The sequence below is a fragment of the Fulmarus glacialis genome, unplaced genomic scaffold, assembly GCF_000690835.1.
Source record: "Fulmarus glacialis isolate BGI_N327 unplaced genomic scaffold, ASM69083v1 scaffold16425, whole genome shotgun sequence".
Taxonomy (NCBI): domain Eukaryota; kingdom Metazoa; phylum Chordata; class Aves; order Procellariiformes; family Procellariidae; genus Fulmarus; species Fulmarus glacialis.
Window position 1 is genome coordinate 3,260 of NW_009213860.1, and position 25,102 is coordinate 28,361.

The following is a 25,102-nucleotide window of genomic DNA, read 5'->3' on the forward strand; positions in this document are numbered from 1 at the left end:
GCCTCACCAGGGCCAAGTACAGGGGCACGATCACTTCACAGGCATTTACAGCACTCTTGCTACTTTGCCCTGTCAGAAGAGAGCCTTGTTCTACCTATATAAGCCTCGTACAAATGCAATTGCCTTTAACTGTTGAAACAAAACTCTAATACCTTTTTTTTTAACCATGTATGAGTTGGTGTCACTTCTAGAATCGTACAGAGATTATGTAGGTCAAGTATGTATCGGGAAGTCAGGTTCTTGTCTGCACGTGGTGGCACATTTGGGAATGAAGCTGGCTTTTGAGACCTGGCTTCCTTGCTGCAAAAGTACGTTGTCTTGCCTTTGGTATGTGCCTTATACAACAGGGATAGTTTTGTCTCTCTGTGGAAGAGCAGAAAGAACAAACTGGGAGGCTTGTGGAGAGGTGTTAGATCAGCCCAGGCTGATTCAACCTCACCAGTTCTAGTGAGAGAAGCTCAAGTGCTCAGTCCTGCTCAGCCGACTTGCAGGCATTCATCCAACTTCTTGCTGCTGCGTCTCGACTGTTGCTCTCACACCAAGTAGATTCTGCTTACCTTAGACATGTCTGTCTAGTCTGTAACTGCATATTCTACTTACAAGAAGCTTTAACTTTTTATTGTGAAAATATAGTATCAGGTAGGGTTAGAAGAGCTCAATCTCAGCTGACACAGCATCCCACCCTTCCTGTCATTGTAATGGGCAGGATTTAATATGGATGACTTAGAAATTGTGGTATAAGCAAGCTGTGGGTGTACTGGAGACGTTGGTGTTTGCTGTAAGCTGGTGGAGAAGGTGTTGCTAAATCTCTGAGTGAGATCCATGGCAACGCTGCCAAGGAACAATTGGCTGCCGAACCAGAATTAGGGTCCGTGGGAGCGGATCTGGAAACGCCTCGTGAAGGCTGCATGGCCAAAACCGAGTAATCGCATTTTGTTCTAACTAAGCTCCTTCTTAATCACAGTCGAGAGAAATTTGTGGAACCAATTTTTGGTTCTTTTTCAGCTGAAGATCTGAAGTTTAGCCATATCTAATCCAAACAACAGATACCGAGGATTGCGTTGTGCCTTCTGTAGGCATAATTTGTTTTGAGATCCACTCAAAAACAGAAAAAAAAGGAAGAGGACTGTCATATATGATTATGTGGTAGTAACAATTGATGCAGATCTAGTCAAATGAGATCTTGTACAGTTGAGGCAGGAGATTTAAAGAAGTGGGCAGTCATGGACAGCTACAGATTGCTGAAGTGTTTTGTAAAGGCCAGTGGTCTTAACACAAGTACACAGATAAAAGCGAGGCAACAGGAGTGTCACTGTCCCCAGAAGAAAATGGTGGTAAAAGGCACAGGTCTGTGTAGGATCTCTTTCTAGACCAGTATCTTGCTGCCTAAAACTTGTGTTCCAAAATAAGAACCAGTAAAAAGTAATTCACTATTGCTCATTACATACGATGACAGAATATGTAAGAAAAAAGTCACCAATAAATATCGTTTTAAGATGGTAAATGTCTTTTACTGAAAAATACCTTCCCCCCCCAATGTTCCTAAGACTGCTATTTTCAAACATACATAAGTAATGAATCCCTTCAAAAGCTTTTAATATGGATAAAGCACTTAAAAGCTAGGGTTTTTTCCCTGGAATCTGAAAATTTCTGTGCACTTTTTAAACTTTATTATGAATGTTCCCATGAACAAAGATGGAGCTTTAAAAAAAAAAAGGAAGAAAAAACAGTTTTAATAGCAGATAAAATTTTTGACAAGGAAAGAAACCTAAGACGATAGTAAGCCCAAAGGTGACTATCATTTTGTGGCAACTAGAGCTTGAGTCTAGATCTGAGTTGGTTGATAAGGAAAGTTGAGACAGTTGTTTGGGAACAATAAGGGTAAAATGCTCTTAGAAATCAGAAGAGAAATCTGTGAGGATGCCTTAATAACGTTTCCAGTTTTGATAAGGTATTTGAAAACTGAAATAAAGACATTGGTACAAAAGAGTAGATTAATAGATGAGTAAGCCACAAGTTATACACAAAAGCTAACAAATAAAAGGTGAGGCAAGTAGCCTGAGAATATTTCAGAGACAACACAGTGGCCTCAAAAGAGAATATTTTGGGCAGCTGCATTTTCTGTCTCCCTAGGAAAACAGCAGCACTGTACAGGCGATGTTCTGTCTGAATGGGTGCCAGGCAAGGACTTCCTCTGGAGAAAAAACAAACACCACCAGATTAAATAAGTTCGATTAGTTTGATCTATCGAGTTTTTTGGCAACCGTTGATACATAGCGTTGTGAGGACTCGGATCCGTGAGACCTGACCGCAGGTCAGTGTATAAAATTCTGATGCATATTGTAATGTGACTTTAGAGGAACACTTCTGCAGTGGGGAAAAGCCCAATTTTACTCTGCTCTTAGAATAATTCCTGTCTAGAAGGAAAATAATTATGATAAAGTTATACTGCTGTTAGTTGGCATAACCCATGCTCTTTGGTACCCCTGGACATGCAATGGTTGTTACTGGAATCTTACGGGCTTTGTTGTTCCACGCTGCGATGGGGGAGCAACGCAACTGAAGAGAAGCCTCTGGCCAACTGGTGAGGTGAAGCTTCGGTGTATTGTGGTGGGTGTCACCTATAGCAGCGAAGCAACTGGGTTTGGTTTTTTTTTTCCCCTGGACTAGCACCTAGGCTGTGCTATCCCACGTGACAGCAGCATACAGTAGGCAGCTGAGCTCAGCCTGAAGGCATGTGTTTGACGTGCCTCCAGCTCCTCCGCTGCTGCGACCACCTGCCGCCGCGCGCGAGGCGAAGCTGCAACCTGATGCTATAATGCGTGACAGCCAGGTGTTCAGTTTTGCTGTTTCATATGTCAGCGTTACCAAACTTGATGAATAACAACGTGAAAAAGGATGATGAAAATGCTAGCAGGAGAGCGGATTGCTGTTTGACTGAAATCAGAATAAACCTCTCATTCAAAGATGCAGATGCTATAGCATAAATACGTTGCTCCGCATGCTGTTGTGTATGATGCTTAAGAAAGAGCATTATTTCAGAATGCTTTATGGCATTGAATTTGCAGTGCTATCTGCCTAATTGCTTGATTGGGAGGGTAATGCTCCTCTCCTAGGTGAAAAACTAATAAGGAAAAAAAAAATTTTGACTGTACTTCTGCAGGAAAAGTCCATGAATCGAATAATCTTAACTGCAAGCTATTAGCCAAGTCATCAGTAATTATATTTTGGATTGCTACATATTCAGATTATGATGCAACAGATTATGACTAAGTTAGATTTACTTTAAAACATCTTTAATCTTGGCAAAGAACAAACCTTTTCCAGACTTTTCAGTTTAAGCATTCTTATGGTAGAGGAAGTCAAAGTTTAGGCAAATGCTTCCGGTGTCATCCTGGATTTGGGAAGGTAAAATCTTTCTTACTGTCTTGGTTACGTCCCATCAGATTATTTAACTCCTTTAAATTTCAGTATTTATATTATGCTCAGTTCCTTGAAATATGTAGAAGCAGACCATCCTTTGCACATGACTAGTTTACAAGAACCATGTTACCCTTTACAAACTGCCTTTTCTAAGTTTTGTGGAAGCTGCCTACCAAGTAATGCCTCCATAATGCTTTCCAGGATACTCTTTTTATACCATCATGATCTTTAAGGGCTCTTGTTACTTTTACTGGTGAAACATGGAACATAAGTTGCATTTCCTGCCCAAACCGAGCATTATTGTCCTTTCCTGCCTAACCAGATCTCACCCGAAGGTCATACAGCATTCATCAGGAGTGGCAGAAAAGGCAGCGCTGAGCCAGGGCTTGTCCCTCTGCCTTTCCACGGGCAGGCTTCGTTCGAGCAGAATCCTTTCAGCTCTTGGAGAGGGATTGGCTTTACTTTTATGGACTCGAGGTAGCATGATAAATATAATGGAAAAACAACGGGTTTGAAATGAAACTTGGTTATTGACTTGTAAGTGAAAGACATTTCTATAGGGAGAAAGCTTTTAGCGTCAGTTGTTACTTTGGATGCACAATTAGATTTAGAGCACAAGTAGCCTCTAGGTTAAGAACTGGTGCATCACAGGTTGATTCGTGGACGCTAAGCTATTTTACTTTCTCTGGAAACTACTATTTTGAAATCATGCTTAGTGTGAATTATATCAACTTCTGAAGAAAAGGAACAGTCTTTCCTGTAGCCTCAGAAAGCCTTTGCAGTCAAGGCTGGTGAAAGTCAGCCAGATTTACACCCAAAATGCTGCAAAGCTCATTGCTGATCTTGACACCTCATCTACGGAGGGGTCGAAGGCTTGTTGTCATCTATACTTCTGGAGTACTGAAAAACAGACAGTAGAATACCCACTGTAATAATTCTTCATCCCTCAAGTTCACCCTGTCCAACCACCAAAGAGAATGATTCTGCTTAATTTATCAATACACCTAGTAATTAATCGCAGTATTTTACTGTTGAATGATCTGTACACCTGCATTTCTCCATTGCTTTTTTTCCACAAGATTGCTTCGGCAGAGGCTGGCACTATCACTTACTTTGTGATTATTTAGAAATAGCCAAGAGTGAACAAAGCTTTACTTCTTGCCTATCGGAATGCAGAAGTTGGCCTGTAGCCCTAACTTCTTCCTTTGGATCTCATCAGGGCTTTTATAAACTAAACAGGAGAGAGAATTGGCGCTTTAGTGTTTCCAGAGCTTGTTAACATCTTATTTTTATGGATTCAAACATGCTACACGTGCATTTCAAGGGAGAGTTACGGTCTTACTGCTTGCAGGGGAAGATTGCATGGAGAAGCAGAGGCAGTCGCATTAGTAATTTACTGAGTGGTTCTTTGCCGTGTGTCTTGGTATTAAATTAATGTATAGATATCTACTTGCTGTAGGTAACATTGTTGAGATGAAGCTAAAATGCAAGCACACAACTAACTTGGGTCAGTTAAAATGGATAACTAAGGTTCTTCATGACACTTTTGCTGAATTACGTAGGTACAGTGTTGTTTTGAAATAAACTTGTCATGTAAAGCTTCTAGTTAGTCCCTTCTGTAACCTGCTATTTCCTAACCTTTTTGAATTATTATTCACTAAATTTATAAGTGGAGGTGGGATCATTTGGTTGTTAAGTTTGTCCATCCAGTACTTCACATTATAATACCCTGCTTTGTCTTGCTGTAACTTTAACAAAATGTAACTGCCTGGACTGAACTGTCCAAGCCTAGTCTCAGGCTGATTTCTTTTTCAAGACATTTAGCCAAAGAGCTCATTCGCATCCAAGAATGAGTCAATTCAATAATCTCTGTGATGAAAAAAGAAACCACCCGAAAAAACCTACCAAAAAACCCAAAACACCAACGAACAACCACAAAACCCAAACCCAGACTCTATAGAATTGAGGAAAAGCTACCTAAAACTATGAATGGATTTGGCCTTTAGTTGTTCCTTTGAAATCTGCTCGTATTTAGCAAAACAATACATCTGTGAAAAATTTCAGTTCGCGTACGCTTAGCGGGGGTGACTTCTGTGTCAGCTGTCAAGCTGCCCAAAGGCTCCCTGTAAGCACAGTGGAAGGTTCCTCCCCCCCGGCAAACGGCAGCGTCCAGCAGAAGCAGGATGCGTTGGATCTGGACCACGGCCAGGAGGGCAATGCTGCGGGGGGCTGTTCCCCTGCCAAAGGGGCCGTGGGGCAGAGCGTGGAGTGTGCCGTGAGCTGGGGAGGGACGTGGGCTGGGGTGAGATGGGAGATGCCGTGAAAAACGGGAGGGGAAACGCTACTTCAACCGCAGAGTGCTGGAACTGGGTAAGAGGCAGGGGTAAAATAGGGCTGGCGAGGAGACTGGCTGACGTTGGGAGGGGAGGAGCTGGGTGGTAGAGCCAAGAGGAAGAGCTGAAGCAAAACCAAGGTGAGGGACTGCCCAGTTGCAGGTGGGCACATGCCTCTTGGGGCACCTGAACACTGCCTTGGAAAGCCGGATTCTACCTGTGTCGTTGCTATGGGGTTCTTAAGATGCCAGGCAAGGAAATAAGGCTGTTTATTCTCAGCAATTATCTCTTGTTGCGTATTTCTGGCTTTCTGGGTGCACAGCTTAACAGTGAGATTTGAGTTCTTGACACACAAAGCACTCACGGATGCTGCTGAAGTCTCTAGGACCTGAGCCTTGGAAATATAAGGATGGCAACCATAAGAACTGAATGAATTATTGACATCTCAAATTGATTGTCAATAAACACATTAATTATGAATCATTCGGCAGCTAAAATCAACAAGATCAAAGCACAGTGCGTGTTCCTTCAGTAGCCACTTGTCCGTGAGGTTAATATTAAAAACATGGGAGCCGGGACTGCTCTACAACAATTTCGTTTGGCAAAATATGGAGGACGCATAATGCAAAAAATTTCCATGGGATAAAATTTATCTGAACGTCAAGATGGAATGCTGGTTGGAGTAGATGCTTTTGGGAATTCATAGTATTTCTTTTCTTGGTTTTGGTTTATTTTTGTTTTCACTGGTACCAGCAAAAAAAATTCCATCACTTGCGCACTGCATTTGTGCAGGGTAGTTATTACTAGGCAGCTAATGATGTCACTTATATGGGGGTAACTGAATTTGCATCGTCTTTAGTTTAGCTATCGTGAGTAAAAATAGTCATGCAGGTGTTGTACCAGGACTTCGGTGCAGACTGGGAATACATTCTATTTGCTCTCAGCTCCAAAATCCGTGCTGCCACATCTCTGCCGCTGTTGCTATACGAACTGACTCAATTAAAGCCACTGAAGGTCTAACTACACAGTACACAATGGAAGTTCATTTGAAGTCTCCAAACAGTTTATGAGGCTTTTGGTATGCCTTGTGCAGAGAGATACTATTGATAGCTCAAATGAGCAGGGACTATCTGGTCCCTGAATGTCATGAGTTAAAAGTCAAAGGGCAAAACGCTGGTCTCCCTTAAAGCCAGCGGAAGTTTTGCTGTTAACTTCAACAAACCTAGGATTTCTCCCTTAACTCTGTACCCTTGGTTTTTGGAGAAGAAGGAATCGTGTTGTGCTTTTACTTCTTGTGGGTTCACCAAGACTCCGTATTCTAAGAGTTTTTAAATTCTCTTTTATTTGCTCTGATTGTGTTTTGTGGGAAACTAAATTGAAAGTGTATTTAAGGGCCCCAGAGACCTGCTCTGTTGAACTACATCAGGAGAAGCTGAACATCTGCTTGATGCTCAGACACAGAACTCCTAATCGTTCAACAGAAATTGTAGAAAATCTGTTTGCTTTGAAGTTTCAAACCTCATTGCTCAGACTTTAAATTTTAATGTCCTTACATACAAATAAAAAAAAGTAGAAAACTCAATACAAAAGATTTACTACCTAGGCAGAAAATGTATAAAAGGAGAAGGGAAAGAAAATCAAGCATTTTTGCGATTTTAGGGTGGTTTTACACAAAGGAAACTGAATTCTGGAATATAACAAAAATGTGTATCATACTAACATGAAGATGTTTTAACAGTGATTGTGTTGGCTTAACGAATGCCTGTTTTGTCATTTGTAGCTCACATGTGAAATGAAATGGACTTTATAGTAAATAGATTTTTTTTTTTAATTTCAATTAACAGTTTTTTATCATAAGGAAAATGTACAGAATTTGTGTGGAAATCCATGTACTATGTTTACTCAAATAAGATAATACTTTGCTGCAAACTTTTAAATATAATAAAATGCATTTAATAGCAATCTTTAACGGTATCATCATTATTTATGGACATAACATTCAAAGTATGGAAATTCAGTTGTGGATCAAAATGACCATAAAAACAGTAACTCAAAGAACCTTATAAACATGTCAACATCCATCATTTATCACAGATGGCTCATACCAATGTAAAAAACATATAAAATGTAGTATAATTCTCAACATATGGTTTACTTTGTTGCATTGTCCCTACATATTATTTGTGTTAAAATCCAGGAAATTATATTATGAAGGCAATATTGTTTTTAGTTTATTAAACTAAAGTACAGGTTAAAGTCATTCTTTTCTTGCGATGAACATATACCAACAGTGATTAAAAAATAAACATTTATTTACAAAATATTGATGCATACATATTACACAAGTCAGTTATATCAAAGTGGTTTTTTAAACAATATCTGTAGCAACCAACTATTTGCATTGGTTTATCATAGTGCAAACGGTAATGTTGCAAAGGCAGGTTATAATGTGGGATTACAATTTGAATGTTAGACTTCTCTGCTGCCTTTTCTTTTCCTACGTCTAGAAAACTATTCCCTTTCATTTAAAAAATATCTATTTCTTGCGAATGTTGAATAGTGTACCTGAGGATAGGGCAAATTCGTTATTATTCTAAATTCTTTCACTTAGATAACTATCTCTCTATTTACTCAGCCTGCTTACGTAGCACCATTGCCATTGATTACTAACACACTAATGAGAAAAAGGAATGGAAACACGCTAAATACACTATGCCATCCCTAATTTCAGGATTTGTCCATTTATGTGGAATTTCATCTGATACATCTCACAATTCTGCACTACATATTCAAGTGTTTAAGGATGATTCTGGCGGTATTGTGTAGTGGTGTATATGTTACCAGTATATATTTTCCTGCAAATACAATATTAAGTGAAGCTGTGAAGAAATGGACTCAAAAGCCTGCTCCTTCCGTCCTCAGGTGAGAAGGAGCTTGCTTCTGATTACCAACGTGTATTGAAACCCGCATATAAATTTGCGTCTGAATGACTGAATATTGATTCCCTCGCAATGTAAGAGCTTCATGTCTTAAATCCGGTGATTTTGATTGTAGTTTTTTCTTTTTCGCTGGCTCAAAGCCAGCCATTAGGTAACTATATTGTCCTTTAGTTCACGTTCTGTAGCTGGTGCTGCACTAAATCTGTATGATAGCCTATCATACAGCATATAGGATGTCGGCAATGCCTAGCGTACGTAACTTCACAGTTTCAAAGACTGGTGAGGGGGTATAGCTTTTTTTTTTTTTTTTTTTTTTTTTTTTTTTTTTGGTAGCTTCCACAATTTATGAAGCGGTGGATCTCACGACGATCTCATGAGCACCCGCAGCGATCTACAACCATGGCCGGTATCTTGCCATATATTATTTGTTCTTTCCCGTTGAAGTACAGCATGTTTATGGGGGACATCTTGGTGGGCGTGCAGCATGGGCCCGCCGAACCTCTGGGGTTTGCTTGGTGCACGAGGTGCGTGTGCGGGTATTTTTGTAAAAATACAAATTCGCATTCTCCGGAGCAGTAATTGGCTTTGTATCTTTTAGGTGCGATAATCCAGTCCCATCCGAAAGCTTCAAAATCTACTGTCAGCGGGTAGCGACAACATCGGGATTCTGTCGAGTGCTCGTCGCAGTCGAGGCCGAAATCTCTGCGGGACCGTTTCGGCGTGTCTGTAACTCTGACCTCTAAAAATGGGTTCTGTGAGGAGAGGAGAAGGAATCGGAAGCATGACTGAGGTAAACCCAAGTTCAGTAAAAACATGCAGATAAATGATATCTCAGACAGATGTATCAAATTAATATCCTCAAATAATGTTTGCAAACAACACTTTGTCCTCCTGCAAATCTCTGCTACAGTTGATCTCCGCTCAAGGATTATTCCTCTTTTTCATGCTGAAGACCAGCATTTCCCTGCTGTTTCTCTATAAAGAGCTTTAATTTCTGAGTCTCTCTTTCTGAAATCGCCATCATCTCAGTGCCAGCATCATTTCTGTTAACTGCTAAAAGGTTTCAGAAATTTGGAGGATGCTGGATTTTTACTTTTGAGGAGGGTTTTGTTTGTTTGTTTTAAACCCCATAGTAAGAGCTACTTTGTTTTCTATGGAAGAACTCCCAAAAGGAAACAAAGAACTCCAAAAACTTTTCAAGGGCAGGACCGACAGATGTTGGCCTCCCTTTTGTGAGCCCTACTGAAATTCCCTCCATTAAAGTCGTATTCGGTTCAGGCTTTCTGGATATCAAGGAAGGCTTCTTGTCCAGACCATGGAGGAGAAAAATCACTCCGTAATGGCTATCATTCTTGAATGACTGCAATGGCGGCAGAAAGGAGTGTTTCACCTGCTGGTACAGATTACTTGCACTTCACAGCTTTCCCCTCTGCCAGAGGGCTGAATTTGCCCCACTGAATTTGGAGGAGCAGCTAATATTTTGACTCCTGAAAGAGACCTATGGCCAGGAATGTACTTCTGGCAGATCTCCGAGCCACGTGCTTCCTACCGAAGGTGTGTTTCCAAAGTCACCAACTGAGAATAGAAAGAAATTGCAACCTTTGCAATCACGAGTTTGAAAAAGTTCCCGAAGTTTCCTCCCTTCCACGCACTGATTTCAGCCCCATGTGTTGGTTTGGCACTGACTGGGCTGTCCCATGAAGGAAAACCATTCCTTAGGAGTAAATAACAGCCCGGCTAACATTGTTATGCGGATTTGTCCCTTCCAAGATACCCGCCTTTACAGCTGCAAGTTGTCCAGCTGCTGGAGATGCTCCTCCCAAAGGTAAATGATATGGGGAGGGGCTTGGTGAGAGGAGCATCCCCGTACCGGGAGCTGCCGGAGAGGAGCCGGAGGGAAGAGACGTTTCCTCTCCCTCTATGAGCCGGCCTCTAACCCTGCCCTGCTGCTGAATCGGTTTGTCTTTACAGGTGATGATAACCGTGGGTTATCCGCATGTGTGAAAACACAGCGTCGGGTATTTGAATGGTAAGGACGTTCCTTATCATGATATCCAGCTGGCCTGTTTCAAGTATGGGAGATCCACGTCTGTACTGGATCTACAATTAAGGTATCACAGCATTTTTCCTTTAAGTTCTTTTAACTGCATTATACTGCTATGGAGTTAAACGTTACATAGCTACATAAATACGGTTGGACTCGATGGTCTTAAAGGTCTTTTCCAACCTAAATGATTCTATGATTCTATGATAAACAGATTGATCTACTGCATAGAAGTAAAAGTAAAATAATATTCTTTATACTTTATTCAAAAGGAGGGATTTCTTGGTTGTGATTGTTTCAGCTGTGATAGGTTCACGCATTTTTATGGGTTGTAGAGGACTAGTGATTTGCAGAAACAAATAAGGAAAATGCTATAGTTTAACTGGTACGCTTCAGATTTAATTTGTTCATCTATACTTACAAAAAGAAACCAGATAGTTATTTTATGCTCATTATGACCCATTTATTGTATCAAGCAGAATTTCTCTATTCAAACATTTCTAATAGGTGGAATGATGCACTCTATCACCTACTGAAAAGTACACAACATTATGAAGAAGATCTGTTCTCACATTCATAAACATAGATAATTCTTGCTGTTGTTAATAGAAAATGTATGCATACAGAATAGGAAGAAACTCCCTCGCAGTCTGAATGCAAAAAACTTTCTCAGCACTATCGGAGGCAGCTTTCCTATCAAAGAAATAATCCAACAACTGTTCTTTTTAGCTTGACTGCATATTAAACGGTATTTGCTCTCAAATTGGAAAACAACGTTACTTTTGATAGTACCATCCATCAATAATTACCAAAACATTTTCCAGTTAACGCCTCTCAACATCTTACTGAAGTACTGCAATTTGTCTCAATTTTTCAAATAGGGAAATGGAGGCACAGGAATGCTGCTGATTTTGCCATGATCAGAGAGCAAAGAAGGAAAGAATTGGCTATACAGAACTTGCATCTTCCATTCCCTAAACAATGCTTCCATTTTATTCTTAAAACACAACTTAAATGCTTTCCAATAAAATGCAAGATATTTAAATGGGATTTTTCTAAATAAACTTACCAATCCATCTTCACCTGGTCCTGGGAAAGTTACAGCAAGATCTCGTCCATTCTCATCAAAAGCTTTTATTTCGATGCCTAAATTGGATTCAGGCTGTTTGAGCCAATTTTGCAACACTGTCTTCACATCAATACTCTGCCAAATACCAGTGCCTGGGTTCATGTCAAGTTTCAAAGATCGAATTCCAGTATATCTTGTACCGTCTTTCATGGGTTTAATAAGTCTCAGGATCTGCACAAACACTGTTGTAGGTTTTTGGACTTGCCTCAAGTATATCCACAATTGTGCCTTTACTACTTTGTTATATTGTATTTTAGAGCTAAACTTAAAGAAGCAACATTTTGGTTTTCCCTCCATTTGTACAAGAAAATCAGCTATAAATGAATGGAAAGAACAGATTACTGAACAGGGAACAAAAAGAAATATGCATATATAAACCCAATTTTTTTTTTTTCCAGACCATGTAGGAAGTCTTACAATATGTTATAAACAGTATCAGTAACAAAGTGGATTTAACTTAATTCATTTTCTGTGGTTCATGCTCTACACCAGATTTAATGGATGTCAACAAAATCATTATGCTATCACCTAAAAGTAACATCATGTGACAAGGAACCAATGATTGTTTTGTAAACAGGCTAAAATGAGGTTCGGCTAATCACTTCCTAAATAATTCTAGCTGGTGCCTTGTGCTCCGTTGGCTGAGCAGAGCAGAGGCGTGCTCAGGCTGAAACTGGGAAACGATGGGCAGTCACGAGAAGATGCACGCTGTGGAGGACCTTTGCGGTCCTCGGTGTGCTCGGGGCTCTGACCAGTGGTACCAGTGCTGCGGGCTGACCTGTACAGCTGCAAAAAAGCCTCTTTCCCAAACAAAAGCTACCTGGGGGGAGGGCACAGCCTATTCCCCTTCACAGTGACTACTACTGCTAGTCATCTCCTGAGGGCCTTCATAAAGCATGCAGAACAGCAAGTTTGCATAAGCTGACGCGACATGTATGTGATGATCCAGCTATTACTAATTTACTAAATAGCCTTAGTGTGCTACACATCGTACACAGCCATGGGCAACCTACCTGAACACTTTAATTTCTTTTCTCAATGGAAAAACAAATAGTTAAGAGTATTAATCTAAGGATCAGTTTGTTTTCTTTTCATTTGAACAATATTATAGAAAAGTCACGTGCAGGGCAGCGTTCCTCCTTCCTGTAGCCTACGATGCAGCTGTCATACCTAGTCACGGCAGCGTCTTTCCATGCCAGGATAAAATGGGTAATACTAATCTTAAATGGTGCAGGGCTTTGACATTCATAAATCTCACCACTTAAGATACCTGTCTCTTTAATGCATTTAAAATAGTTCAAGGGCTTTTTATAAAAAGTGGGAAATGAACTCAGATCAATGAAGTACAATGACTTTTCTTCAGTCATTGTAATTATATAACAGTTCAATTAAAAATAGTTATAAAGCCTTGGACATAATAGGCTGGAATAAAACTGTTGGCAGAGCTCAACTTTGTGATGAGGCTGCAGTAATATATTGCTATTAAGTACACATCTTATTAATTAATGAGTTGAAAAATTTTACAGATGAAGTTTCTTTTTCATCGATGCGTACATTTTTAGCTGGCTAGAGCAGCTGATATTATTCTAGCATGTGTATAGTAACGATATCTGTAACTGCTAACATGCCTTATAGGTCCTGTCATCTTTTTCCTTTTTGACATCATATTCGTAAGTGTTATTTAAAAAAACAGCTGCCATGGCCAAATACTTTAGCTGATGAAGAACATAAGATACTATAGTATTAGCCATGCAAAAGATACTTGATAGGAGTCATAGCAGATGTTTAGCACTCGGAAGATAACTCAGAATCTGCTCATTCAGTAAATGCCTTCATTCTTCCTTGGCACGACTACTGGAGCTGATTGCTATAGCATGGACATTTTAACATTTAAATCTGTTACACACATATTTGCTTTAAATATATAGTTTTAACTCAGAGGTGGGTGGTGCTAGTTTATGGGATCAGCAAAGAAGCAAGGATTTAACTCTATACTTGCACTTGCTATAACATGTTGCAGTTAGGTAGGGCTAGTGCTCTAAGCTGTATTTCTGCTGATTTCTATTGCTCCTAAAGATACTGGCCAGTGAAACCTCCCTCAGAAAAATATAGTTATCTCGTTAGCTGCACTTGTACTTTATATTTGCGAGAGGAAATGCCCTGAGTACTGCAGATAACGAAGTCAACTAAACTGCAGATCTCCCTTTGCTTTCTAAGGCAATGGGCAAATCCTAAGTGCTACAGGGCATACATGTTATAAGGAGCCGAAAACCGAACAGTAAAACAAAGGCTCGCAACACGGTCATCTGAACCTGGCTCGAATTCTTTAGAAATAACGCTCTCCTCCCTCCCTCTAGCAGACTTCAGCCAGCAGCCTGTTGGGAGAGCCCGAGGAGGAGTTGCGTGGCTCTACAGCAGGGAGACAACTCTCTCGGAGGAGCGGTGGGAGGCGAAAGCAGCAGGGTTACTTACACTCCGTAGGCATTGTGATAATCGTTTCGGTGGTGGCATGATAGTCATCGTCTTCCAAAGAGCCATCGCTACTGTCGTCTCTCTGGACGTCATACTGATCAATCAGTTCCTGTAGTGGAGGAGCTTTGGGTAAAAGTTGTTTAATAACATCCCTGCTGATGTTAGGAGCTTGTTCCAGACGCAGTTTGCTGAGGATTTGAATTTTTATGGCTTCTATTCTGGAAGATTTTGTATTCTGTCTCCACGTACAAGCATTGCACAGTCCATCTTTTTCAGCGTTCTCTGCGGGCTGACTACCGTCATCAAGAGCCACTGGATCAACTGAAATCAGCATGAACAGGTAAATATAAACATAGATCGCTAGCTTTTGCATGATCTCACATTCAGTGCAGCTTTTTTCCCTTCTTTTTTTTTTTTTTTTTTTTCTTCCCTTCCCCTTCCCCTTTCCCTTTTTCTTTTAGTACTAAACAGATCCGTGAAAGCAAATGCAATCTGAGAGACAGCTTGCCACACTGGTGTACCTTATATATTCCAAGGGGGCTTTTTATACTCCAACTTTGATTAGGCTCATGTCGTCAAACCCGACGATTGGTTGCTGTCCCAACAATGAATCTGGCTGTCAGAGGGTAAAGCCCTGTCGATCACAAGTCACTAGACAGCATTTAGTTACAGCCAAGGGTGAACTGATTTATCTGGGTGCTTCGTAGAGGATATGTCTTCGCATACTGAAAGGATATATTTCCAAGTATTGTGGGCAGCAGTACTGAAAGACAGCACTGTCATTCTTAAATATATACCAACCGTGTGCTTGCACTATGAATCAAGACAGACCTCTCTCCAAACTTGCTTTAGGCTTCTACCAGTTTATTTTAGTTGAAAGTTTGTGCTATTTAAAAGAAAATCCCAGGGGATTACTGTTAGCAGGCAGGGAAAAAATACTTTAGAAATGCATTGCAAGCGGTGCTAACTTACGTTGTTCAACAACAAAAATATATTGAGCAGTTCATATTTCAGAAAACCTTAATGGGTTTTCCTGCTAGGTACTAGCTAAAGCAGTAATAAAGATTTGGGGCATATGTGATTCTATGTAAATGCATATCTTATCTGTTTGCCCCTTTAGTATATATCAAAATCAACAGAACAAGTCCTTTACTGAATTAACAGTCAGTTATGAAAAATTAGTCTGTCCCCTCTTCATACTCTCACTAGGTCAGCAGAATCCTGGGCAGTAAAACTAAATATTGAGACATCTTTAGTAGCAAAGGTGTTTTTAAGGAATATCTTTGGCTATTCACTCTAATATTGTACAGAAATAATAAAGCTTGCTTTTTCCATTAGTAGTGAAAGTATTAAAAGACTTAAAACATTTAATTCTCTACTGTGAGTATATCTTCTTTTTCCATGTCATCTTTTATTTCTGTTTAAAATGTCTCTGTATTATGCCAATTTAAGTGATACCTTTCTGTGCTTTCTTTCGCTTTCTACTCAAATATTTGTAAGTTCTCTATATACGTTACAGTTTTAATATGCTTTCTGCCTAAGAAAGATACATCGAGATGTGATTTTATACTTACAAGTTATGGCTTGTAAAAATCTTACAGCAATGTGCTGTTAGCAAGAATTATGGAATTCAGGCTTAATTGGGGAGGTGGGGGGGCTGGGGGGTTGCTGTTCTGCATAGGCTGTATATTACAGCAAGCAGAAATCCTGGAGTTTATATATGTTGTGTTTATTTGTATGTTTGGAATCTGTATATTACAGCAAACAGAAATCCTGGAATTTCATGCAATATGCCAAAGTTTGTCTACCTAAGGCAGGGCTGAATTGTCAGTGTCTCACTGAGTTTGTCTTCTTTTTCCATTCTGAGTACTCCTGAAAATGTGGCAAACAGGGTTTTTTTTTGCATGTGTTCACATAGGAAAAATGTTGGTATATAGAAAGATGTGGGACAGAACTTTCAAAGGGCTTTTTTCTGTCTGCTCATTCATATTATTTTGTATCACCTCTCCAGGGCATGCAAATTCACTGCATAGCACAGAACCGAGCCTAATATTCAGCTCATGACCGGTGACGTAAATCATGAGTATTCAATTGAAATTGATTGTCCTACCCTCGTGTAAAGTTGATGCAAATGATAGATGTATCACGCTTGCACATTCCAGGCCTTTGGCTTTAGGGTCAGACCCCAATATTCTGATTTCAGCCAAAATCCGTGTTTAAAGCAAGCAGTTTGACTTCTTAGCTCCTGAGCATTTGCTTTTTACACAAGATACCAGTGCAGCTACTCTCAACATGTGGTAACATAAATGGGCTTGTGGGTCACTGGAACTAGAAGTCAGGATAGATCTGAGTTTGCAGTGGAGGCTGCCTGCCATGCCTATAGCGTATTTCAGGTGCTGGAAATGTATTTTTATGGAAGATGCATAGGATGATTCACAGTAAGAATCTTTTTGAAAAGCACCTGTTGGTGAATTTTGGGGGGGGGAGTCGGTTGGGGGTTTTTTGTTTGCTATTATGACAGTGAATGTCATAATAAAACTATTTGTTATTATTTTTTATTTTAAACCAGAATGATGTAACCCGTTGTGTATGAAAAGGAACCTACCCCCAGGTGGAAACCTTGACAGGTACCGGGTTTCACACTAGAAACAGTTTTAAAGAGAACAATGATCCGTCAATAAACAGGTGCAAATAATGATGCAGTCATTAATATCAGAGTAATTAAACGCTCTGGCAGACCGTGGCTGTAAGCCACTTGTGTTGGAGAGGGGACAAGAGAAGTGCTCAGCAAAGCGATGCCTCCAGCACCGTGACTCCTCTTTGAATGTGCTCTGCGGCAGCTTGCCCGGTGCTCCGCAGCCACGCTGGTACCTGGCCTGCTCCTTCTCCTTCGAGGTCTTCCCACTCTGGCTGTGGCTTGCCATGAGCATGCAGAACTTCAGTTTGTTTCTTCCAATCTTCTGCAGTGATTCCATTGATCTGCAAAAAAGGGCCCCTTTAGCAGAGGACCAAAGTCCTCTCTTGTACGCCTGAAACCCCAGTGAGCTCTGAGCAAGAGCTGAGCTTGCTCTCGGCCACCAAGGTGACACGTGGTGGCAAACAGATCCTACTGAGCACCGTGCCTCTGCTTGTTATTTAGAAGTGGGAGGCTGCAATAGCAGTTGGAGTGGTGGCATAGGGACTACTGGCAAAAGTGCCCCACAATTCACCAGCAGCTGCATAACCAAGAGCAATGTTTTTCCAATGTTTCCACCATAAAATGCACTTCATATCCACATACTCTTAGAATCATAGAATCATAGAATCATTAAGGTTGGAAAAGACCTCTAAGATCATCGAGTCCAACCGTCAACCCAACCCCACCATGCCCACTAAACCATGTCCCTGAGCGCCTCATCTACACGTCTTTTAAATACTTCCAGGGATGGGGACTCCACCACTTCCCTGGGCAGCCTGTTCCAAGGCCTGACCACTCTTTCAGTGAAGAAGTTTTTCCTAATGTCCAGTCTAAACCTCCCCTGGCACAACTTGAGGCCATTTCCTCTCGTCCTATCGCTTGTTACTTGGGAGAAGAGACCAACCCCCACCTCGCCACAACCTCCTTTCTTGAATCACTCTAGGCTGTTAGTGGAATACCTTTCTCTTCACCTTTTGTTATTGCCATCTGTTTCTTTTCTATGAGACTGCAAGAGTTTGGAAGAGAGCTTAAACAGTTGCACTTGATCAGGAGCTAATTTCTTTAATAATAATAATACAATATCCAAATTGTTTTTCTTTCTAACTTTCGTTGTAGTGGTTTTGGAAAGTAGTGACTACAGAAGTAGGTGACAGAGGTGAGAAAAGTAAGTGATAAAGTGACGAGGTAAAAGTTATTCCAAAAATTTATTTGGCAAAAAATAATTTAAAAAACCCCAAACCCAACACATTACCACCAGTAAAACTAAAGAAGAGTTAAAAATGAAATGCACATCTTACTGAACTTTATGGCCTTTTAATATTATCTTTGGGATTTGTGTCATTCTACCCGCTGTGCCTGCCAATAGTGAATAGTATTCCCAATCCTAACTATCCAAAGATCATGGCTCAGGCCCCCAAAATCAAGCCATGTACGAATGTGTTCCTTTCTAAAGGAAAAAGGCACACATCTGTCTACCTGTCAACTTCTCGTCTCCTTTCCCCCCTTCCAACAGCAGCTTTTGTACTCGTCGGAAAACCTAAAAAAAAAAAAAGGAAAAAAAAAAACAATCCAAACCTACCCCCAACAAATTTGACCGATATAGAGGTTTCAAAGACACTGTGTTACTGTGAGTTTTATGGAAAAACAGTGACTGTGTAGAGGAAAAGGAGATTACTAATGCCCTCCCTGAGGAGAAGGCAAACGGAGCCCAACCATTACCCATCCTTTTTGGCAGCCTTTAATTAGCCAATCAGCTTATGCTTCTCCGTCGTTAGTCAGCATGCTGATAGCTCTGGACCATCTACAGTGTGTCATCCCTTGCTGGGCCAGCAACCCAGAAAAAATAGATAGGGAGCAGGATGGGATTTGAGCTTGTTTTGGAGGTGGACCAAGTGGACATGGAAGGGAACCAGGACGTTTCTGAGAAAAGGGAGAGTTACAGGGGTATGAAGGAGCTGCTCTCATGGTAGGGAAGGAGCGGGACATGGGTTATAACCCTGCCAGAAATCGGACAACTTCATCCTGTTGTAGGCTAGATTTCCAAACGCTTCCTTACAGCCTGCAAGACCAGAAATTCACTCTTTTTTTTTCTGTTGTTTAAGTTAAATGAAATAGTTCCCATAATTGATTCACTTCAGAAGGTAGAACTTGAAGAAAAAATCAGGTGGTGTGAAATGCACTGCAGATCTGTGATTGCTGTTTACATTGATGTCAAGTCCTACCTCTGAACCAGCTGGCTTCTCTCCCTGGCTTGTCTTATAAGGAAGATACAACATTCCTCCTGAGCCTCTGAGGAAGATACTCTTTGAGTCACCTTTTCTCTCACTTTTGTCAGCACAAAGCCTAATTTCTAGAATAGCATATTGAAATGGAGAGAAAATTCCATTTTAAATATTTTTGGACTGGATTCATCTCTCACTTAGCTGCAGTAAGCTGGCAATAACGTTTGTGAAGTAATTTTGGTCAAAACAGTTAAATTTGAATAGAAAATTTCGGACATATAATTAAATGCAATGGAGTTAGGGTGTTTTAAGTGCTTAACTATGAGCCCAACTGTTTTAACTCACCAGGTGCTTGCTCTTAGCCACCTGAATTGCAAGATAAATGCATTACTTTGAACCTCAAAGCAGATACAAGGTCATGTCTATAAAACACCTAGAAAGAAATCTTGCAATAACAAAAAGCCTATGAAAACATCACCCCGGTCGCATTATGTAAACTAAAGCTGCAGCTGCTGTAAGGCAAAAGTAACCACTTTCAAAATTAAACTTGTTACCATGAACTAAAATACGAAAGCTGTAACTAGTATGAATTCTTGCTCTGTAAAAAATGCCCTAAAACAGTTTGTCCTCTGCTATACTTTTTTTTTTCCCCTACAAAAGTAGTCATATATAACCTTCTAAACACTGTGCTGTATCAGCAACTGGACGTCAACTTTATTTCTTTATTTTGATGGTATGGACATTTAATTCTTTCAACTCGCCAAAAAAGAAATGAGTTCATCTTGTTTTCACCAGTTTTGAGTTCCAGATCTCAAAGAGCGTATTTCACAGAGGAGAAGAGCATGCATGGTGCAGGGTACGGCTGCCCTGGTGCATTGGCATCTGGGTGGGGTATGCCGCACCTCCTTCCCAACCCCTGCTCCCAGGTTGTTTTCCCAGGAAAACCACGATGGTCAGGGACTTGGGAATTTGAGTGGTCTCCCCCAAGGAGGGTCTGTGTCTGCAGTTTGAGTACCAGGACAAAAGGTCACCCTGTCTGGCGGATTATTTCCTCGGCTCGGGAGCCATGGGAGACAGCAGGGAGTCCTACCTGCTAAGGCGTTTCTCACAAGCCACGGTATGTAAGCGTGCAATGGATAAAACAGGGGAAACGGGTAAAACCGGTGGCAAACGGGTGCTGTGGCCATTTCGGCCTGTGATGCACCTCTCAGCTTGCCCAAGAGATGCTGCTGCTGAATGTAGGCTTCAGGGAAGTCATATGGGGTCCCCTTCAGCTTCTGGCTTACTCTTGCCCTTCTGGCCATCTCCTTCCAGCCTGCAGCTTTTGTGTTGCCGTGCATACCTGTACGTGTAGAATGGGACAAAAATGCCCCGTCGCTTTTTTTTGTCCTACATATTCCAGTGCATGTTGCTCCAGAACCAACCAGATACACTAATGGAAATGAACTTTAAAAACAGATAGGGAAATCTATTCCCATTAGGCTGATTAAAAACATTTAAGGAAGGATGCAGTTATAGTGAAAGCTGCCAGTTTTTCTGAGTTCTTTTGTATTCAGGATTTTATTCTGCAGCCTTCGCTATAGTGTCTATATATCTTATAATAAATCTTACAAAAGAGCCGTGTTAAATACCTGTTTAATTCTAAGGGCTGTACGCTCGTTACAGGATGCTATCTTTTCTTTAGAGTTGTAGCTTTTATGCTCTTACCCAGAATTCCTGACATTCATCCTGACATTCATCTTCAACGTCTTTTAAAATAGCTGTATCAGCCTCTGCATCGCTGATGGGAAACCCCGAGTTCCTCTAAGGAGCTGTTACTCTACTTGGAGAGGTTTCACTTCTGCATTTGCACAATCAAAGTGCTTGAAATACCAAAATACTTCGTCTTGATATTACTAGCTCCCAGAATGCTTGTATTTTCTCTAAGGCACAACTCTTTGAAGGGGATTTTCGGCCCCGGAGGTCAGTGATTTGGTATGAGTGGCCTGTCCTCTGCTGGGTTGTTCGGGAACGGCATTCGCTGGGAAATGAGGGCCACAGCTCGGAAGAGTGTTTTTCTTTTTCCTCCTTCTTTTCTCACCACCCCCCCTGCTCTTTTTTTTTTTTTTTAAATACATGACGGGTTAAAAGCTAACACATATTCTTGACAAAACCAGAAAAATGCAGTTTTGCAAAATGCAGTGAATATTTCTCTGCATAATCTTGCCCAGTGCCATAACGGCCTGAATTAATGAACTGTTTTGATCAGAAGAGAGCTATATGTGGGATGGATTTGGCTACTCATCTCAAACTATCCCTTTGCTGCCCTCCCTACGGCCTGTATGCCTCCTTTGCTTTGGTCCCACTCGTGGTTTTGCCTCTGCTGAATGGGAACAACCTGTAACACCTGGTACCCGCGTGTCTGTAAGTGATAAGTAAAATCACAGGGATATAATGATACACGGGGGTAAGAATAGCTTTTTTTTTAATCTATTCTGATTTTTGTAAGCCGAGGAGCTGGCTTTGAAGTAAAGCCTTCTCAAACTCTTAGCATCTGGGACAGTGAATTCATAAATACATTGAATTCTAATGGTTAAAATAAAACCAGTTTTCTGGGATTGCAAGCCTGGCACATCGTTCCAGCAGCGTGCATCTGCAGTGGCAACGCATTTGCTGAACTGCTTTTAAGGTGGGACATAATCAGTCACACTGTAATACTTCTGATAATAATACAGTGTAATTATTTCACAATGAAATAGATATTAAAAATGTACAGCAGTGTTCTCTCCTGGTTGCTGCCATACCTCCCGGGATGGGCCAACCCTACTGACACCATGCATTGATTTCTGCACGCCCTGCAAAGGTGTTAGTCTTAGGTTTTTATATATCGTGTTTAGATCCATGTTTAAGTGTTATAAACACAAATATTTCAAAAGCCAAAACAGCCCCAGAAGTTGTAAGACATTTCTTGTAAATACTCTAAATATCGTCAACTCCATATAAACGTAAGAACTTTTAGTTGCGCTAAATTATTTAGACATTTTTAGGAATCTGCTTTAAACCTGAAACAAAAAGGAAGATTACCTTTCAGACTGAGAGCGGCAGACTGTTTAAAATACATACCAGGAGAAAGGGAGGTGATGAAAAACGTAACAACAGGATTTTGCCCGTGAATCTTCTTTCAAAAATATTCAGTAATGAAAACACAGGAAAGAGCAATAGTATCAACTTTTTCCTTTACAAGGTGCTAGTTTATACCTCAGCGACGCAGGACTGATGGGGGGTAATGATTTTTCCTGCTTACAAAGCTCATTTAGGAATACGTGGATCACAATTCTTGCCCAAAGTTGTGCGCTTCCGTTGATCTCCTGTTGTTGCTCCAAGCAGGCAGAAAGAATACGATGAAATTCTGCTTCTCCTTTCCTTTCTGCCACGTGCTGATCTACGGTCAGTTTTAGACAGGCTAATTTGAGGCAAGAGCCTCTACGATGGAATGGAAAGCGGTGGTAACGTTCTCAAAGGAATCAAAGAAAAACATTCAGATCCGTAGTCATCCAAGGCGGCCTTCGAATCCGGTGTATTCATCAGCAAAGAAGTTGTTTAATCGACAGCTTAGTACTAGGTTACCTGATTTAACCCTGGCGTTAAAAATGCTGGTAATGTAAATTCTCAAAAACCCTGTGGAAAAAACCAAACCAGGTAATTTTTTATGATAAAATATAATATATTAAAGCTTTCAAAGTCATTTAATATCAAAAGTGTATAATGGCAAAAAGCAGACACAAAAGGACGTAGCTTCTGATGAAGCTGCTTCTATTAAAGTAAGACCCCCAAGAATCCAGTGGTATTTGTACAAAATAATGCAGAGAGAGGAAATCATATAAGCTGCTTTAGGGTTTTAGAAGGCAAAGAGCCGATCAGAGACTGAGTAAAACTTCTTGATGATTTTGATTGTCATTTGGGGGAGAAGGACATAAATGATAAGTTTTGTAACAGATGAGGTACCTTTGGAGGATTTTCACAAAACTAGTGCAACTGTTCAAAGGTGTTGGGGCACCTTTGAAGGGAAGAAGAAACACAGCTTTTACTCCCCCTCCTTTTTCATATCTTTCCTTATTTGCTGTTCGCTCCCTGTCGGTGTCGTAAAGACGTTTCGTATTTACGAGCTCCATTATGAAGCATCACAGAAGAGCATCAGCTGAAGGAAAGCGGCCTGTACTGGCTGAAGCATTAGCTTTACTGCCCTTTCCTCTTGGGGAATTGTCTCTGGCTCCTGTAGCAGACGCTGCCAACTCCTCACAATTTAAAGGCTGATGCTTTAAAAAATTTACAAGTTTGGGGTTTTTTTTCTTGGGACTCACAAGCTTTTCTCTCCCATCAGCCTGCAAATTGGCAGCATCAGCCGACTGGTTGATGAGAACCAAGGATGAACCACAAAGGAATTGACTGTTTGGGGTTTTTTACCTTCAGCAACAGACTTTCAAACCCCCTCTATCATTCTGCAGATACATAAAACCACTTGGGAATTAACCCTTCGAAGGCTTGTAGCAAAGAGCCTGACTATCACCGTATCAATGGATATATGCCCTACACTCGTGGGAATGATGTAAAGATTTCGTATTCTTTATGGACTATGCAAATAATTGAAAGGATGCTTGCAAAACATAATTCATATAATAGATCTGAAATATTACAGCAGATGTTGCTTCAGAGTTTAGTTTTATGGTGTACTGGCATAACGCTAGCTGGAATAGGCATACAATCAATGAAGGCTAGAGAATGGCTTTTAGTGAGTAGATCTGGAAGAGTTAATAGAAAAAATATTCCTAGGATACCCAGATTAATAGATACAGAGTTGTTTGTATGCTACTGACTTTGTGATAACTGCACAAAGCTTTTTTTATATCGAGTGAACTTTGTACCAGGATATTTTGAGTACACAAATCTGAGCAACTTCAAGCAGTAGTTCACAACTGCTTCTGAAGTTTTAACAAGTAAGGAAAAAAGTGTCTTGCTGCATACACAAGCCAAGCTTATGATCAATTAAAAATATGATAGTTTGACGAAACCTTTAAGGCTTTCTAGCGCATATTGATTAAAAGAGATGGATGGTACAATTAGGAATGCAATGCAAAATGGAAATAAAATTGACTATATCATATTACTTTGTTATACTTTGTACTAATTATCAAAGTAGCTCAACATTAAGAAATTGAAGCATTTTGTAATTTTGTTCAAAGCCTTTAGAACAAAGGAAAATTAATTAATAACTATTGACTAGAATTGTGCAGTTGGCTGCTTTGCTAATTCTAAAGTTTGATTGATGTAATCTAATGATTTATATCAATAACTCTGAGCAAACAGTGTGGTACATTTTAATATCCCAGTAATAACTTGGTAGAGAGAAATTGCATCACTAGATCCTAAATTGTGTTAGAAATACTGTGTTGGTATTTATGTAGTTGTAGGGGGGGTGTGTACAAATATAGAGAGATTTTAATTAGACATTCAACCAAAAGAGCAGGTTCTTTGCTCAAAAGTTTGCTCATTTTTTCTTACTACGCTGGTTGGCTTAATAAGAGATTGGCTTTCTGTATATCCCTTCCCTCACGTCAGCCAGTCAGGCATTAGCTAGGAGGACCATAATGTCACTAAACACTTTCCAGAATTGTGCTATACAACCGAATGGCATACATTTCTTATTATTTTGATAGACCTTATATTTTGCAAGAAGGAATTACTTATTTCAACCTGTATTTGGAATTGTACGAAATGTATATTCGTTGTTCATATAGGAAGAATGTTGTACTTGGAAATGCTAATTATTTAGTGACAGATATGTTTTCTTGCACTTTGGGTTAAGATTTGGTGTCAGCTGATATTA

At 40.3% G+C, this 25,102-nt stretch overlaps 1 protein-coding gene across 2 annotated transcripts; it reads right to left on the bottom strand.

The window, feature by feature from the left end:
- Positions 1-8,864: 8,864 nt before the first annotated feature.
- On the bottom strand, positions 8,865-14,713 carry MSTN (myostatin). 2 transcript variants are annotated; one of them, XM_009578356.1, is made up of 3 exons: positions 14,341-14,713; positions 11,809-12,182; positions 8,865-9,447 (listed from the first exon to the last, which is right to left on the bottom strand). In XM_009578356.1, the coding sequence occupies exons 1-3, from the start codon at positions 14,711-14,713 to the stop codon at positions 9,067-9,069; spliced, it is 1,128 nt and encodes a 375-aa protein (XP_009576651.1). In that variant the 3' UTR covers positions 8,865-9,066. The 2 variants fall into 2 exon arrangements, with proteins under 2 accessions (XP_009576651.1, XP_009576652.1); XM_009578357.1 differs by having other exon boundaries at positions 9,067-9,447; positions 11,809-11,885.
- Between the last annotated feature and the right edge of the window lie 10,389 nt (positions 14,714-25,102).

Excerpts from the sequence above, each read along its gene's own strand:
- MSTN (XM_009578356.1), bottom strand. The coding sequence starts at position 14,713 with ATGCAAAAGCTAGCGATCTATGTTTATATTTACCTGTTCATGCTGATT. Across the intron at positions 12,183-14,340 it reads TATCACAATGCCTACGGAGT|CTGATTTTCTTGTACAAATG; the intron begins GTAAGTAACCCT and ends ATTCATTTATAG. Across the intron at positions 9,448-11,808 it reads GACCAGGTGAAGATGGATTG|AACCCATTTTTAGAGGTCAG; the intron begins GTAAGTTTATTT and ends CTCTCCTCACAG.